General features: G+C 42.7%; 1 protein-coding gene across 2 annotated transcripts in view; it reads right to left on the bottom strand.

Moving 5' to 3' along the window:
• Positions 1 to 19,351, bottom strand: part of DDX10 (DEAD-box helicase 10) — a 332,788-nt gene that overhangs the window by 235,328 nt on the left and 78,109 nt on the right. For both annotated transcript variants that reach the window (XM_039520517.1, XM_039520516.1), the window contains exon 13: positions 11,123 to 11,567. In XM_039520517.1, coding sequence (XP_039376451.1) covers positions 11,123 to 11,567 — 445 coding nt within the window. The remainder of the gene's footprint in view (positions 1 to 11,122; positions 11,568 to 19,351) is intronic.

Here is a 19,351-nt window from a genome sequence, read left to right as displayed (position 1 = left end):
GCTCAAACTACAGAGATCAAATATCTATCATAAACAGGCAGATTTCAAAATGAAGGCACCAAATGTCACTGTTAATCTTAGATAAGTAATCACAATAAAATTTTAGAACCATTACTTGTTTAGGACAACCATTTTATGCATTAAACACAGCTTAGTAAGAGATGTAGAGGAGCCATTTGAATCGTAAAAAAAATACCAAAACAAATCATCAGTAACTCAGGCATGTTGCTCTTCCTGCCTCTGCACAACTTCCCATTTACCTGAGCACCACAGGAGGCACTACATAGTCAACAAGAGGAGCTAGTCATCTATCTATATAAACTTGTAAACAGCCAACACTGTACTATGTGCAGAAGTCCTTAAATAATGCACTGGAACAGGAGACAGAAAACATTGGGGACTGCATTCAAAAGATGATGCACCTTTACCCAGCAGAGTGCAAAAGGCCCTAGTGCCATTAAAAACATCCTTTTATCCCCCACTCCCACCCCTGAACTGGTTTCAAAACCTTTGCAGAATTCTTACTAGGTTAGAGTATGACAGGAACACTCTTATTTTAAAATAATACTGGCAAGAAGATGGACAGCCCCGATAAGCCCAACGTCTAAGGGTGCCCCGAAAAACAAATACAAAACATAACATTGAAGCATGTCTCTAGTCTAGATAGAACATTGTTTACTAAGCGCTTTCAAGTATGGAAGGATCCTCTGACAAATGTTTTTTGAAATGACATCCAATTGTGTTAAATTGGATGTCACAAGCTTTCCTGAAAGCAAATGTTGCTTGAACTGAAGTTATTGGAGCTGCATACAAAGAGGTTTTTTTTATACACTCGTTTTCATTTAATTTTCAGAATATACATGCGGTTTGCTGTCGAGGCTGAAGAAGCTTGTGACTTTTGTTGACAGGTCTTGTTTTCACTTGCTTTAAATAAAATTATTTTCCAATTATGTTGCAGGTTCTTGAAGCACTTTGTTTCGCTTGTATCCAACCCTATACCAGCTCACTTCACTTTTACAGCACCCAGTGGATTGTGTTGCATATCACAACTCGAAATAAACAGGAACTCTCTATTTCTAACCTATATGGGAAAGAGCTGAGGCCGCAAGGATAATAATTTATGGTATACATTTGTCACGGTGTTAAATTTCAGTTAAGGTGTACATGAAAATAAATATTTCTGTGCTCAGTTTGCTACAAGGTTAACATTGCAATGTGTCTTTAAGGAAAAGAAAGCAAAAACATGCTCGCTTTAAAGATACTGGGCAGTGTTAGAACAGCTTTGCTCTGCTATGTATGAACATCTGGGCTGCACCCTAGCCACAGAAAGGGGCAAGAGAAGGCTTCACAGGTGTCGAAACACAATCCTGCTGCTATCCAAGCACACCCACATGGTGGACATTTTCTGCCCTTTCATCCAAGGAACAGCTCCTGGAGGAGCCAAACGCCTCTGATTGGTATGACAGCCAAAGAACTGAAGAGGTATCTAGAAACAACCAACAAAGATGCTTGAGTTGGTACGAGAAAATATCTGAATGCAATGATTGATCAAAGTCTGACTGAGAGTACAGCAGAAGTAATCATATTTAGTCAAAGTTATGACAAATGCTTCTGATCCATCTGCACTGTAGCATGCTTCCTTTTTGCCTATGTGCAGAGAAGAAAGTATTAGAGAACTGGGTTTCAAGTTTGATACCTATTAAGGCTAAAACATGGCTCCTTAATATGTTTTCTATAGCAAATCAATGTTGAAACAAGCAGTTACTGGTGTCTTTTGGAGTCAATTCCCAACAAGATTAGTTACAAGAAGGCTCATCCCTATCTGTTATTTTCCGCGCTTTTGTAAAATTAAGCCTGCAGATGTTCAAGTCACAATATTCCAGTGTAGAATGTTTATTGTATCTCTAGGGGGTGGGGAAATTTTAGTGTACGTCTGTCCTTGAATTACAAACCAAGCTAACTAGTTGAGACAGGATCACATGGTCTGAAAGTTTTCCATATTGTCCTCCTAGAGGATCGACAATGTATGATCCCATATCCTAAAATGCAAAATCCATTGCACAGGTCAAGCCAGACAATGTATCACATTTATTACTAGACGACCCTATCAATGAAGGATAAGCAAAGAAGAAAATAAAACTACTTCAGGCTCTATCCTCGTTCTCAACTACATGGTCCTGCAGTGTAAATAATAAATAATAATAATAATAGGAGATATACCTATCTGCTAGAACTGGAAGGGACCTTGAAAGGTCATTGAGTCCAGCCTCCTGCCTTCACTAGCAGGACCAAGTACTGATTTTTGCCCCAGATCCCTAAGTGCCCCCCTCAAGGATTGAACTCACAACCCTAGGTTTAGCAGGCCAATGCTCAAACCACTGAGCTGTCCCACCCCCCACTGCTTTTAAAAAAACTAGAACTCCTGCATTTGCAAGCACAACAGCTGATTTCACAAAATCAGAATATAAAAAGAAAGTATCTAGATGTTTTTAAAAATATGAATCTTGCTAAATATTGTTCCACACATTTTAAACAAGTAACTTCCATTATGTTATAGCCAACAATTAGATAATACTGAGTATATATTTGATAGTCACTGGATATAGGCTAATTCTGACCTAATTCTGATGAAGAAACATTACTCTCCTAAATAAAAACCCTATAGAATACAACATAGGTTTAAAATCCTGATGTATTTAACTAAAATTAACAAATAAAACAGATCGTAACCATGACTTTTTTTTTTTAAATGAGCTCAGAAACTTATATCAAACTTTAATACCTACTACAGGCCTGCCACCTTATCCAAGGTCTCATTTTTTACATGGCAGTACAGAGAAACTTTAGTCCTTGTTTTTATTTGTCACAAATATAGGAAGGCAGAGTGTGTACAAGAGAGAGACAATGAGAATACAGGGAAAGAGTGAAATAGCTACTGAAGCTGTGCTATTAATAGAACTAACATATTTGAGCTATCCTGCTTCAGGATGTCCCCTAACCTTCAATATCAGATTACATAACAGATATTCAATGACAAAGAAAATAAATCCTAGGAAAGTCACGTACCTCTCCTACTCCACCTTCAGTTTAACTGGGACACGAAATTTCAAAGCAATCCCATTCCCACTGTTTCAAAGCCAGCTCTATAACCTACTAATAATGCCCTAAACTGGAGACTCAAGGCCAATAGCAATTCCTAGTCTATGTCTAGAACACCCAGTAAAATATAAGTAATTTACTTTATAAGCCATTAGCATCAATTTGCTAAGAAAATTAGCAATCACATCTCTTAATACAAATCACTTCTGAAAGATAGCAATGGCAGGGGCTTAAAGGAAAAGCACCTAGAGATAGAGATAAATTACAGAACTTTGAGGTATTATCAGCATATTAGGGATTTGTTGTTTTGTTAAAATAATTTTCCTATTGCAGTGTGGTCTCTATTAATCTTATGCACATAACAGGAACACCAATATTAACTGTTTAGAATTTGCTGTTTTTAGTATATTGCTGCTTGAGATAGAATCATTTATGCCTAAAGCTATGAGTAGGTCACGGATTCTGTGATTTTAAGTGATGTCCATGACCTCAGCCCCGGGCAGTGGGGCTCCCATGATTTACTGCTTATTGCCTGCATCCTGCCCGTCACTTTTACTAAAAAGCCCTGCGACAAAATCTTAGCTTTACTTATGCCTCATTTACCTTTTTAGCACCACAAATTTCAACTACATCTAAAAAAAGGAAAATGAGGTGCTTAGCAGCACTTACACAGGCCAATTTTTATGCTATTTGATATTTAAAATGCACCACGACCCACATTAGCATTTCACTGTTACAAAGTGTGTACCAGTTTTTATTCTATTCTCATGAAAACCCAAACATGCCTCCATGCACCCTTAGGGCAAGAGCAAATGGGACAAATGCCCAGGTTTGTTTTGTTTTGTTTTGTTTTGTTGGGGTGGGGGGGGAGAATCACAACGTCCGGGGCAGAGCGGGACTTATGGTCACCCTAATGCTCATATGCTATTTTTCTCCACTAACTCCTGCCTCTTTCCGTGCACCTGCTTGATAGTGCTCATTTAATGAACAGCTATTCAGTATTTGTTTTCTTCTCATTGTTCAATTAGTGCCACCGGGCCTTATTTACTGCACACTATTCCAACTCTGCTCTGAAGACAGAATTGTTCATTTTCTTATGATACGTATCACTATCGTATGAATGCTTCACAAACGTTAATTTATTTTCACAACACCCTTGTGAGATGAGGGAGCATTATCCCCATTTTACAGATGGGGAACTGAGGCGCAGAGATTTAGGTCCACAGTATCCACAAAGTTTTGGTGCCAAATTTATGACACACAAGACCTGATTTTTCAAAATATTTAGCATAAAGGTATGTTTACTCTACTAGCACAGACACTTACTACAGCAACAGAAGAGGTTTTTCCATCGCTGCAGTAAATCCACCTAGGCTAAGGAAGTGGGGGTTAGATCAACCTAATTAGTGCCCAGAGCACAACATTCTTCACAGACCTGAGTGGTGTAGTTAGGTCAACCTACGTTTTAGGTATAGACCAGACTTTATATAGCACTTTATATATTCCAATCACAGCTCCCATGACTTCAGTTGCCGCTGAGTGCACTCAGCACTTCTGCAAATGAAACTCTAGGGTAGCAATTTGAGTGCCCAGAAAATGAGGAACACACTATTGACCACTTAGGAAAGGTTTCATTTAAATGAATTGCCCAGCATCACATAGGAACTCCATGGCACAGGCAGGGATAAAATCCAGCTCTCCAATGCAGCATTTAACTGCCTTAATCATGACACCACCCTTCCTCTTCCTGAAACCCCCCCGTCTCATTTACTACACACTTTCCAATTTCTGCAACAAACCAGGTGGAGTTCCTAGAGACAACAGTCTGATTCGTCCCCAGTGCAGGTATGTCCTCTGCACTGAATGAGGCAGGTGCCTTGTATTAAAAATAGTAGGTAAAAAAACTATAATTAAAGAATTACTGAATATCAGTCAGGAGACACTACTTTGCTGTCTTCAGATAATTAACCGAAACAAAGTTTATAATGTTTATGAAGAAAGACTCAGACCAACAATCTCTCACCTCTCTACTGTAACGGGAAGGTTTAAGAAGAGATAATTTAACAGCATGAGTTTGGTGGAAGAAGAATTCATGTGGGATTGGTGCTCCAATTTCCTGTGTAATGCTGACAGTTTGTCAATTTAAAATTCCTATCATGCAATATGAGAAATTTTATAGTCCCTATTCCAACAATACTTATAACTCAAATGTAACTTATCAAAATTGTATATATTTTCATTTTTTAGTGTAATGGTATACAAATTAGGATATTGTTTAAATCTGTTCATAATCTTAAAAATAATTATATACATGCTTCCAAAATCCCTAGAGTTCTGCTATTTTAAGGTAAGGAACTTCACGTAACACTTAACCAGAAAGCAAGCAAGGCAAAAATTCTGACAAATTACTGTAATCATCACTAATATATAATTTTAATATCTATTAAATGGACATACAAAAAGCAAATCAAAGATGCATTGTGCTTGAATCCTTCCATACAATTCTATAGTACACATTTCTAAATTAAAGAACAAAATAAATCTTCAGTAAGAGACTCTTTCTTCTACTGAAGAATATAAGAAACCATTACATTAAAATGTTACGCCCTAGACTTACAATTTTCCATGATAACCCACTTTAAACAGCATACTACTATATACACCATTCAACACTGAAGTGAGAAAAATGTTCTCTGTGCCTCTACTTTAACAGACACACACTAGGAAATATTTCAGTGGAAAACAATTTTAATCAAACAGTAAAAATCTTAAAGTTAAGAAATTTTATGCTTTAATTTTTAAGCTTACAATGGTTCATATGCACAGCTATCAATTACAAACTTGCGTACACACCATGCTCTCGCTGAACAGCTAGAAACAGCATATCAAGCCACACGGTGTCATCCTTCAAGGTACATCATTCATCTTAATGCCTCCATTGATCAAAATTCTACCTTGATGTTTCAAGATATCTAACCTTCAACCTGCCTGGACTTACGATAAAACAGAAGTTAGCTTCCTTGTAGCTGCCTACTGGACACTTGGATCTCACCAAACACAGACATTTATCAGAGGAACAGGAAAACTGTTTCACCACACAATCATCATTAGCTGGGAGTTTCACGCATGAGTCTTTTCACTGATGGTCTCTGACCTGGAGTATACTGTAGGCACATCTTCCTTTAAGCTCAGTAACCTTCCAGATACAATGAAGTGTTGTTGTTGGTTTGGTTTATGTTTTTTTTTGTATGTTTGTTGTTTGGGGGGGCAGAGGGGTTGCCACAGAAACTTTTACCTCCAGAATGTTCAATTCAGATGAATTGAAACCAAACTACCAATATGCTAAAGGATGCTCTGTTTTGAAGAATGGTAATATTTGTTTATGTAGTTTACTTACACAGAACGATTCTCAGAGTATATACATTCAAGGATGCCCACTGGCCTTGGTGCCTCGTCCAACTATGTCACAATACTCAATGTGTTATACAGAAAGGAAATATTTGCTTAAAAATGCAAACGCCACACAGAGCAATAAATTGGTGATAAGCACATGCACAAGCAAAATTTGAGTACTTGTGCTTGCAATTATGTTCACAAACAGCTTCCTATCTCAGATGATAGTAGGACAGGCCTTCAGTGTTTCATCTACTCCAGGTCTAGAAATATTTCCTTAACACGCCTACTCATTTGAGAAAAATACATACTGGGCTAGCAATAAAGAAAAATTTGCCCTTGCTCCTATTTGTATGCAGAAACCAAAATACTTCAGACGTTACACACAGAGAATATTCAGCTAACATTCTGCATTTGCAACAATACTGTATAGAAAATTTTCAGGTTAGAAACATTCACCACACAATCAGTTTATTTAGACTGATGTCACAGTTTATTTTGGAAAAAAAAAGTCTGAAGTGTGAAAGCTGACATGAATGAAGCACTGCTTGAGGAAGAGGGTAACCTGACTGTTTTTCAGAGTCATTGTGATTTAACATATCTAAGTCTGTTTGAAAATTGTTGACAGTGCCCTCTGACAGAGGCAGGATATACAATCAGATCAATCTGATCCAATATGGCACTGAGCTTGACATAATAAAAGGAAACAAATCTCATTTACAGAGGTCTTTTTGTTGGAGTTCAAATATAAAGATGCTACTGTGAATCTCTAGTCAGCAGCAAGCTAAGAAGGCCATTTTAAACAATACCAACGAACAGTCTTTAAATATTTTAAAACATCTTTGTAGTTGCTGTGTGATTTATCCCAAGAAATCTGCATAAATAAAAAAAATATATATCTATAAAAGGTTACCCAAAAAAACATTGAAGCAAAGCTCACTTGGGAATTCCAGCGACCCCTCATGCAAATACTGTATTCCTTTCAAAACAGTTATATAAGGGGTGAGGGGAGCAAAGCCTATAAGGAGCAAGAAAAGGCTGCCAGGATGTATCCAGTTAAACTCAGACGGCTAAAAGCTGGGACTGGACAACAGAGGATGAATCACTCAATAAATTGCCCTGTTTTGTTCACTCCCTCTCTGAAGCATCTGGCACCAGCCATTGTTGGAAGTCAGGATATTGGGCTAGATGACCCATTGGTCTGACCCAGTATGGCTGTTACGTTCAGTTCTTTGCATATCTTGTAGCAAATTAAATTTTAAGAGATTTAACAAGATCATGTAAGTGTCAAGGTTTTTTTTACTCAACTTCACAATCTACTTTTGTACCAGCTATGGTCATGCTCAAGTATACATTTTTCACTGCATTTGGCTAAGAGCTATTTGGAGAGATTTGTCTGAAACTCTTTAATTGCTGGATTATCTTAATTTCATAATGCTACAGTTTCTATAGTCAACAACTAAGAAAATGTGCACGTAATTTCATATTAAAATAGAAAATGGAATCAAGAGTAAATGATGCCAAAATTATTTGTTACACAAATTCTAATACATTTAGGTAAGAGGAAACCAAATAATTATTGAAGACAAACACATATAAAGGGACTAATATTTTGTGACACGTGTTCACTTTACACACGTTCTGACTTCTTTTTCCTGGGGGACTTTGAAAGACTGAGATAGTGACTTCACATTAAGTACATTATTATTTAATTTATATTACCACCGAGCTTATGAGTCGAGGACCGGGACTCCAATGTGCTTGTTGCGAACAAATACATAACAAGATGACTGTCTTGGCCCAAAGAATTTACAATCTAAGGCTAACTCTTATCATGCTTGAAGCGCTACATCAAGACATTATCTTTCAACCAACAACCAAGTAGCACTCCCTTCACAAAAGTGTAAAATCTGAATCACCCGAGAGAGGATATGTTATGAAGGAATTGCTTTAACCTCTTAGGATCCTACAATCACTCTTTAAGAGGCATTTTCTGCCAATTTTTCCCCCCATCTCACCTTCTAGTTATTTATGTTACCCATATGCAATACTCACAGGACAATGAACATAAAATTTTATAAGTTCTCATCACAGAAGGCAACATTTTAAACTATAAACTTCAGACTAAATGTGCTAAAACAGCTGTTTAGCAAATACAAAACTCAGAATTTGATAACAAATGTTTGAGGAGCAAGCCATAAGGCATATTCCCAGGTTTCATGTATGAGTGCCTATAACTGGTGTGGGTCTTTTGGACACTAATGTGAAAGATTTAAACATTAATTTTTTGCAAGTAGATAAAACCAAGATATCAGCTGTGCTGGAAAGAAAATAACCTCTGCCTTGCTTGAGCTTACATAAACTGACTTATGAATCTTTAAAACAGGACAGTATCAAAAGGTTATTTGCGGAGATTCCATTCTTAAAAATGGAAGCACCTCTTTTTGTCATTTGTCAAATATAACATCCAAAACCACCTCCTACTAAAATACTAATATTTATATAGTCTTCTGTTTAAGCCTGAAAAATTATGCTGGAAACAATTTGGAAAACTGGTTAATATAAGCAGAGCTCTCACACCAACTACAGATAAATCTTTGGGTTTTTTAAACGGCAATTCCTTTCCAGGGGTACTGGAATAATTTTCTATACTTGGGGTGCTGAGAGCCACTGAATCAAGCTGTAAACCCTGTATATAATGGAAACCACTTCAAGCCAGGGAGTGCAGCAGCACCGGCAGCACTCCCAACACCCCTAGTTCCAGCATCTACGTTCCTTTCTGCCTGAAGCTGAAATTTTAATTGTTTCTGGTTTTTTACATGTCAATATGCTCTCTCCTCACATTGCATTTACACCAGAATTCTAAACATTTTGGTAGATACCAAATAAGCAGAAAACTAAATAAAGTAGGCAGGAAAATCCTACTGATGGAGGGGATTGCCCAGAGACAGGCAGTGGGGCCTGGGAGCAGCACACTGACAAGAAGCTGAATAGTATAGTCTTCCCCCAACCTCATTTCATTATTCCCCATTAACATCTCCCAGGTATATAAATATCTCCAACTCCTTTTTCCTAACAACCCTGAAGGAGGTGGGGCTGGGAAGGGAACATTACACTCAAGCCTACAAGCTGAGTAACTCCAGTCTCCACTCTGCCTGAGCCTTTTAGTGGGGAAACAAAGCTGGTCATAGGAGTACACTACTCTGTCCGATACACAGATATCCAAGCCATGGGCAGCCGGTGAACCGGCTGTTGGGGATGGCTGGCAGCCGGTCCCTCCCCTTCTCCCCGAGGCCCCATCTCTCGCCTCCCTTTAGTCCCCTCTCCCGCAGGAGCCCAGAGCACTCCTCCCCCACAACCTTAGTCCTGGGCCACCTGAGTGCCCCAGAGCTCTGGGCATGTCCCCAATCCCAGCTCCAGATCTCTGGACAGATCCCAGATCCCAAACCTCAGCCCTGAAGCTCCAGGAGGCATGGCTGCAGCAACGCCAGCCCCGGGCAGAGAAAAGATACCCATAAAAGTTAGATGCCGGAGTACAAACCTGGTACTGTACAACTGCCCAGGATTTCAAAGCAATGTGACCTGTCACTTCTTAAATAGCCTGTTTTCCAAGTAATATTCTCACAAAAAAATGTGCAACAATTTTCAGTATCTTTTTTTCAAAAAATGTAATTCACAGGCTGACTGGACAGTATAAATTTAAAACAAATGCTTTCCACGGTACGTGAAGATAACGATTCAATGAAAGACAGACACTTAAAAATAACTAATTTTGCTTAATAGAAGAATCTCTTTATAAATATATCTAAGTAAAAAACACTACCCCACCAAGTCGCCGTGAAATGTACTGTCATTTAAATTTAGCTTTTTGTAGTAAAGAAACGAATGGATCACTAGGTGAAAAGATACATTATCAAGTGTAACTTTTTCTACACAAGCATTTTTCATAAATATCTTGACTATACTTAATAGAACACCATACCTGAAAAATGCTAGATGTGTCAGAATATCAAGAAAGGGGGACACTGAGGTGTCAAGCCATATACACTTGCCACAGAAATGAAAGATCTAGATGAACACTTTTAATAAACCTTTATAAGTGTTTTACAAGAAGTGTTCTCTTTGTTATTGGATTAACTCCCAATAGCAAAGGTCTCATTAAAAGTAAAATTCATGGTGTGAAGGATACATTATTGTGAAGAACATTTGTAATGATCTGTATTATGAAGTGGTGCATAATGAATTACAATGAGGTTTCCAGCTCCATAAACTTTAAAACCTCATCAATTTAGTTAAAGTTATGACTGTGTCTGCTGCTACTTTTAGGAAAGTACAAGAAAATTGGTAAGCGTAAAGACTTAAAACTGTTAAATTTCTCAGATATCTAAGTTATGAATAATATAACATAGGCCATCAATGAGGCGGGATACTGTTCATTTTATATATGAACAGTAATAAAAATCATGTAATTTCAATTAAGGCTAATTCCGTCCTCTGATACAGGTGGGCAACTCATTTGATATCAAATGAGAATTGTGTAGGGGCAGAACTTTGTTCTTACTCTATTCTCTTACGTAGGATGCATTAACTTAAAATGAAATTCATGAGATTCACCCCAAAATGCACTTACCAATACTGCAAGATCTTTAGCTTCCAAGCCAAAAACGTTCTGCCGTTTCACTGTCAGCAAATCAAGATCTCTAAAGTCGTCATCGTCATCCTCAAGGAAATTAATGGATTCTGCTTTTGGAACCTTGTTTATTGAAGGAACTTCTTCCTCTTCAGATAATTCCTCTGACTCATCGCCCACTTTGTCAATGACTTTGCTGGGGAGTTCTTTTTCCTCTGGTTCTTCTTTTCTCCCCTCTCCTTTCATTCTTTGAACAGTAGATATCTTTTCTTTAAAATTAGTTCCTCTTTCCTCCACCTCTTCATTGCTTACTAAGGAGCATGCATCTTCACACTTCCCTGTCCCTTCTGGGTGGCTTTTTCCTTCCAATGACTCATTCACAGACAATTGTTTCTGGGCTTTCTGAAGAAATCTAACCCGAGGTACCACTGCAAGGCCAAGGGAGCTAAAGCATGGGATTAAAAATAATAAAAAATTAATCTGAAACTGAAAACCATTCTACTAAGTTAGAAATTATCAGCAGGGGTCTGCATTTAATTTTGATGTTTTTTGTTTAATGTATTTTGACTGGAGTACAAACTAGAATCTCTTGTTTGTTTGTTTTTAATTTACACACACACACACACACACACACACACACACAGAGCAATGGAGAGTCAAACTGTTGGAAAAATGCAAGCCAACAAATACAGGGGAAAACAACTGGAAACCTAAGGAGCTCTTTAGAAGGGCAGTGCTGAGAAAACAGTACTCCCAAAAGAAACCCAGAGAGAGAGCAAATGGCAAATTAAATTACATTTACAATATAATATGATGGCATAAATGACAATGTAATTTAGTACTGCAGAGGGAAAAGATTCATTTCACACACCAAGGATACAATGGTATTCATCATTGTTGAGGCTCTACCTAAAATACTGTGCACAGTTCTATGTATCTTGGTACAAAAAGACATGGAAGAAATTCAGAGAAGAGTAACAAAAATTATTAAGGCTAAAACTACACTAGAGACTTTACACACGTCCATACATGTGGTTGTGCCTTAATCCACCTATTGTGTGCATCTAAACCCCAGAAGCACGTATCCAAAGGCAAGTAGAGGACGAGTAACCTAGCATGTCAAAGGGGTGTAGGGAAATACGCGCTTTAGGCTATGGTACAATATGTGCCAGTGTGTAGTGGGAAAAGGCGTACCAACCTGAGTTTTAAGAGTCCACGCCATCCCCATTCCCACAATACAGTGAAGCCTTTCCTGCCTGACACTTACTTACACAATATTAAACTTTTCTATGAGAAAAATGCCTATAGTTGCCACAAGGAAATTATTTGATCACTAACTGTAACTTGGAAGATTTCTGGTTAAATAATCAGAGCCTATTACCAGAAACAGGTTAAAACCCGTAAAGGAAATGGAAAAGGTTAACAACAGAAATAGAGTATTCTAAGGCCCATGGCCAAATTTAAAACGAATAAAGAATTTTTATGCAGATTTTAATTTCTTTATAATCATTTCTAGTAACATCTTTCTCGTGGTGAGAGCAGAACTTGCCAAATGCAAGATTCTCAGGAGCTGAATTAACCAAGTCAGTAGTTTTACTAGTTATTTCTGCTTTTTAAAGTAAAACCAAGTTTCCATTCCCCCAAGAAGGCCCCATTCTACATGGCTAATGAAGCATCTCTAACTTTAAGTTGCCCCATATTTTTTTAAACTCAACCTGGACATGGTTCCTCTGATCTTCTATCCACCAGCACCCGCACTTATCTGTTCTACTCTTACAACCTAGGACAATTCTGACCCTTCCGTACACAATCTGGAGTAGAATGCAGAGAAAGAGAAGTTACTTACCTCACTGTAAAAGATGGTTACTCAACTTTGTAACTGTTGTTCTTCGAGATGTGTTGTTCATAAACATTCCAATTAGGTGTGCGCGCGCCGCATGCATGATCGTCGGAAGATTTTTACCCTAGCAACACTCGGTGGGTCAGCTGAGGTGCCCCCTGGAGTGGCGCCCTTATGTCGCTGGATATATGCCCCTGCCAACCCAGCGCCCCCTCAGTTCTTTCTTGCCGGCTACTCCGACAGAGGGGAAGGAGGGCGGGTTTGGAATGGATATGAGCAACACATCTCGAAGAACAAAGGTGAGTAACTGTCTTTTCTTCGAGTGCTTGCTCATATCGATTCCAATTAGGTGACTCCCAAGCCTTACTTAGGCGGTACGGTCGGAGAGAAATGTCACGGAGTGAAGGACCACTGAACCAAATGCAGCATCACCCCTGGACTGCTGCACTATCGCATAGTGGGAGGCGAAGGTATGTACTGATGACCAAGTTGCTGCCCTACAGATCTCCTAGAGTGAGCGCCCCTGGAGAGAGCAGAACACCTGGCACTTCCGATTCTTGCGTGAGGTGAAGAGGTCAACGTGGGAAAATCCCCACTTCCACAAAACAGAACGGATAACGTCTGGACGAATCGACCACTCGTGAACCAGAAAGGATCTGCTGAGGTGTTCTGCCAAGGTGTTCTGGACTCCTGGGAGAAACACCACCACCAGGTGGGGATCGAGTTTGCTAGGAAGAATTCCCACAATTTGATGGCCTCCCGATAGAGGGGGGACGATCGCACTCCCCCTTGCTTGTTGATGTAAAACATGGCCATTGTGTTGTCCGTGAGGACTGCGACACAACGGCCCCGAAGGTGCTCGTGGAAAACCTGACACGCCAGACAAACTGCTCTCAGTTCCCATACGTTGATGTGTAGGGTTATCTCTCAAGAGGACCAAAGGCCTTGTGTACGAAGGTTCTTGAGGTGAGCGCCACAGCCCAGAGATGACACATCCATGGTCAGGACCAGGGAGGCTGTGGTGCATGGAATGGCACTCCCCTGCATACTAAGCCGGGGTTCAGCCACCAAGCCAGGGAGGAGAAGACCTCCGGTGAGCCCTGTGTCCAAATCGTGCCGGCCTGGATGGTAGACTGATGCAAGCAAGGCCTGGAGTGGACAGAGGCATAGTCAGGCATGTTTGGTCATGAAGGTGCGTGACGCCATGTGGCCCAGAAGACCGAGACACGTGCGAAGTCGGGAAGTTCTGGAGCCTGAGGATAATGGCCACCATGGCCTGGAAGTGGGCTTGTGGAAGGCACGCACGGGCAAGATTTGAATCCAGGACTGCTCCGATGAAATCTATTCTTTGGGTCAGCTGCAAAGTGGACTTTTTGGCATTGAGCAGCAGGCCCAGCTGTCTGAACAGGCTCATGGTGAACCAAACATGAGATTGTACCTGGAGCTCAGAACAACCCCGAATGAGCCAGTCGTCGAGGTACGGAAACACTTGTATCCAATGTCAACAGAGGGAGGCAGCTACAACGGCTATGCAATTCGTAAAGATCCTTTGTGCTGTGGACAGGCCGAAGGGAAGTACAGTAAATTGGAAGTGCTGTTGGTTGACCACAAAGCAGAGGAAACACCTGGGTGGCCGGTAAATTGCTATGTGGAAGTACGCATCCTTCATGTCGAGGGCGGCGTACCAGTCTCCAGGATCCAAGGAAGGAATAATGGTTCCCAGGGAAACCATACGGAACTTCAACTTTACCATGAATTTGTTGAGTCCACGCAGGTCCAGAATGGGCCGTAGCCCCCCCTTGGCCTTGGGGATTAGGAAGTAACGGGAGTAAAACCCCCTGCCCCTTAGTTCTCTTGGAACCTCTTCTATCACTCCAAGAGCCAGGAGTGACTGGACCTCCTGCAGAAGGAGTTGCTCATGAGAAAGGTCCCTAAAGAAGGACGGGGAGGGAGGGTGGGAAGGGGGGAACGAAACAAATTGCAGATGGTATCCACTTTCCACCGTGCGTAGGACCCAGCGGTCTGTTGTTATGTGGGACCACGCAGGGAGGAAATAGGAGAGGCGGTTGGAGAAAGGTGGGAAAGGATCCTGTGAGGAGACTGGTGTTCCGCCCTCGGGCGCACCTTCAAAAGTTTTGCTTGGGTCCCGCCAACGGTTGGGGGGGGGGGCTGATTCTGGCCCATCTGAGGGTAAGACCTCCTCCTACCACCCCAGCCACGTCTTCTGGAGAAGTCCTGTCTGGGCCGAGGGTTAGGGTAGGTGCGTTGCAGTTGGGGCCGGAAGGGCCTCCCCTGTGTCATTGGGGTATGCATGTCCATTGAGCGCATGATGGCCCTGTTATCCTTTAGACTCTGAAGCCTAGAGTCAGTCTTGTCTGAGAATAACCCCTGGCCATCGAAGGGCAGGTCCTGAATCGTTTGCTGCAGCTCCGGCGGAAGACCGGACACCTGCAGCCACGAGATGCAGCGCATAGCTACGCCTGAAGCTACATTCTTTGCCGCTGAGTCTGCCGCATCTATCGAAGCCTGCAAGGAGGTCCTGGCTACTTTCTTGCCCTCCTCTAGCAAGGTCCCAAACTCCTCCCTGCACTCCTGAGGAACCAGTTCCTTGAATTACCCCATGGAGTTCCAGGCGTTGTAGTTATAACGGCTCAGGAGAGCCTGTTGGTTAGCCACCCAAAGTTGTAGAATGCCAGTGGAGTATACTTTGCGGCCGAATAAATCCAGGTGCAACGATGCTGGTTCTGGCGGGACCCAACTGAGTGTGCCAATTCAGGACAAATTGCTTAAAACAGGGCAGTTACAGCCCAAGGCTGGGGTTTTTTCACCTCTAAGGCAAACCAAACCAGCCAGACCAAGAGGACTTTGGTTTCACCCCACTGGCTAGCCACAAGTCACACAAGCAATTCCCTTAGACACTCCAGTTTCCCAGTATCACCACCAGTGCCATTTGTCATGGGGATGAACGGTCATGAAAACCAACACCCCAGTAAAAGAAAAAAGGTTCTCTCAATTCCAAAGAACCAAGCCCCAGACCCAGGTCAATATACAAATCAGATCTTACCCACAAATCACACTGCTGACAAGCCTTTAGAATCTAAAATCTAAAGGTTTATTCATAAAAGGAAAAAGATATAGATGGGAGCTAGAATTGGTTAAATGGAAACAATTACATACAGTAATGGCAAAGTTCTTGGTTCAGGCTTTTAGCGGTGATAGAATAAACTGCAGGTTCAAATCCAGTCTCTGGAGTACAGTACATCCACAGCTGGGATGGGTCATTCAGTCCTTTGTGTAGAGCTTCCTTGTAGCAAAGTCCCTCCAGAGGTAAAAAGCAGGATTGAAGACAAGATGGAGATGAGGCATCAGCCTTTTTTTAGTCTTTTCCAAGTGTAAGAACACCTCTTTGTTCTTACTGTGGAAAATTACAGCAAAATGGAGTCTGAAGTCACATGGGCAAGTTCCTGCATACTTTGCTGAGTTACAAGGCGTATCTGCCTTCTCTCAATGGGTCAATTGTATAGCTGATGATCCTTAATGGGCCATCAAGCAGGCTAGGCAGAGCTAACACCAACTTGTCTGGGATGTTACCCAGAAGCATAGCATAAGTTTGAAATACAGACAGTATATAGCCAATATTCATAACTTCAACTACAAAAATGACACATGCATACAGACAGCATAATCATAACCGGCAACCTATAACCTGGTCTTAGACACCTCATTTGACCCCTTTTATACAAGACTTGGTGCCACTACAGGACTTTGGTTGCCACCATGTTCTATATGGTCCCAGTTCGAATCAATAACGTGACACCAGGTGCCTAGCATCCTTGGATTTAGGGGCGGAGTATTTCCTCTCAACCCCCTTCGCAGTGGGAGGGAAAGACGCCAGCGACTTCCAGATAATATTAGCATTAGCCTGGATGGTCCGGATGAACAGCAAGGCTATGCGCGTGGAGGCATCAGCAGACACGATGTCCACCACCGGATCCTCTAGCTCCACCACCTCCTCCACCTGGAGGTTCATGTTTTGTGCCACCCTATGCAGCAAGTCTTGGTGTGCACAGAGGTCTATAGGTGGTGGTCCAGAGGAGGCTGTGCCTGCAACTGCCTCATCAGGTGACGAAGAGGACGACAGCCTTGGGACTAATGGTTCCTGGGGTAAGTCTTGCTGGGGCAGGTCTGGCTGTCCCAGGTTCTCCATATTAGGAGCATGTGCCTGAGATAGTTGCAGGGCAGCAGACTCCATGTCCCCTGGGGGAGGGGGGGTGGCTACCCGTGGCCTCTGGGACTCGGGGTTCAGAATGAGCAGAACAAGAAGCCCTGGAGGGGGCGCCTTGGGCCTGATGGTATGCCCAAAGGGTCCAGAAGGACCATTGCAGTGGTCCCTGAGCAGAATTCTGTCCCTCATCCTGCCATTGACCGTCTCCGTCCACATCCTGGTCATGGGCAGGGTAGCCACTCTCCGCCTGGGATGACCTCGAGTCAGGGTAGGAAGGCCAAGGTGGGGCCGACCGGTTATGCTGTGTTGCACTATCCCGCATCGATGGACCGCATCGTAAGGACGGAGATCGGCACCGAGACCTGGATCGGTACCGCGACCTGACCTGGACCGACGATCATAGCAGTACCGGGAGGGAGATCTGGACACCGATGAAGATCTCCAGGCAGAACGGCACCGGGACCTACTCCGCAGAGATCGGTGTTGCGATTGGTCCCGGGAGCTTGACCCGTACCGGGAAGGAGATCTTCTCAACGTGGAACGGTGCCATGAGTACGACCGGTGCCGAGATGATGATCTGTGCCAGGATTGCGAGCGGTGCCATGCACGGGACCAACATCTAGAGCAGGACCGCGATCTGGAGTGGTGCCGAGACATCCCAGTCTGCGACGGAGGACTCATGATAGCGGGATTCCCCATCAATGGGACAGACCGCACCGGTGGTGCCGGAAGCTGTAACGGTCCTGACTCAGTGAGGGCGATTAAGTCGCAGGCCGTAGAGAAGGTCTCCGGGGTAGATGGAAGACTGAACTCGACCGTGGTGCGCACCGGGGAGCTCATATGCACCAGACTCAACGGCGCTTGCGGCACCAGAATCAACGGTGCCAGAGTTGGAGCCTTTGCAGGGCTGTCCAGTACAGGACGTTGCTCCAAGAGGGACACCAGCGGTGCCTGTGACTGGACAAAAGCAGCAGGTTGCTTGTGCTGCTTCTTAGACCACGGAGATAGCGAGTGGCACCAGGCCAGTCGCGGTGCCGGAGACATCCAGTGCCGGGAGTCTTTGCCAGTGCCAGATCTTTCTGGTGCCGGAGATGCACTTCGAGGCACCGGGCTGAGTGCCGCTTCCATGAGGATCTGCCTCAAACAAAAGCCCTGCTCCCTTTTCGTCCGCGGCTTGAATGCCTTACAGATGTGGCACTTATCTGTTTGATGGGATTCCCCCAGGCACTTCAGGCAGGAGACGTGGAAGTCTCCCGTAGGCATCGGCTTAAGACAGGCCGAGTAAGGCTTGAAACCCGGAGACCCAGGCATGAGCCCGGGTACCGGGAAGGAGGGAGGGGAGAAACCCCCTTTCCTCCAACAACTATATACACTATCTACACAATTTACTATTAACTACAACCAGAAACTACTAACAACTATACTACAAAACGAACTAGAGAAAAACGAGTAAAGAGCTAGGGAAGTGGAGATCAGCTATGCCACGCTCCACAGTTCCAACGACCGTCACGGGCGGTAAGAAGGAACTGAGGGGGCGCTGGGTCGGCAGGGGCATATATCTGGCGCCATAAGGGCGCCACTCCAGGGGACGCCTCAGCCAACCCACCAAGTGTTGCTAGGGTAAAAATACTCCGACCATCGTGCATGTGGTGCACGCACACCTAATTGGAATTGATATGAGCAAGCACTCGAAGAAGAACTGGAATTCTTAGAGATGTGGGGTCCCTATCTGTATGCCATTGCAGGTATGTAAGTGCTCCACATGCCTGAGACCAGAGAATTTTTGCAAGCAGTTGGTCCACACCTGAGTCCAAGGGTGGGTGACATGCACTGATTGCCACCAGGTAAACCCATATTGAACTAAGGGAAAGACCGACCTTGAGACTAAGGTTACATCTACACTACTGCAGGATCGACGCTACGGCGATCAATATACCACAGGTCAATTTAGCGGGTCTAGTGAAGACCTGGGAATGAGAGGAGTAAGCTAAGTCAACAGGAGAGCGTCTCCCGAGCTCAGTGTAGACACCACAGTAAATCAGCCTAAGCTATGTTGACTCCAACTACATTATTCACGTAGTTGGCGTTGCGTAACTTAAGTTGACTTACCACAGTAGGTAGATATAGCCTATGAAGATATTCCCATTATTTTAGACTATCTGCT

The sequence above is a fragment of the Mauremys reevesii genome, linkage group 1, assembly GCF_016161935.1.
Source record: "Mauremys reevesii isolate NIE-2019 linkage group 1, ASM1616193v1, whole genome shotgun sequence".
NCBI lineage: Eukaryota > Metazoa > Chordata > Testudines > Geoemydidae > Mauremys > Mauremys reevesii.
The sequence above is the reverse complement of the archived record's forward strand: the minus strand, read 5'-3'. Positions and strand labels throughout refer to the sequence as shown.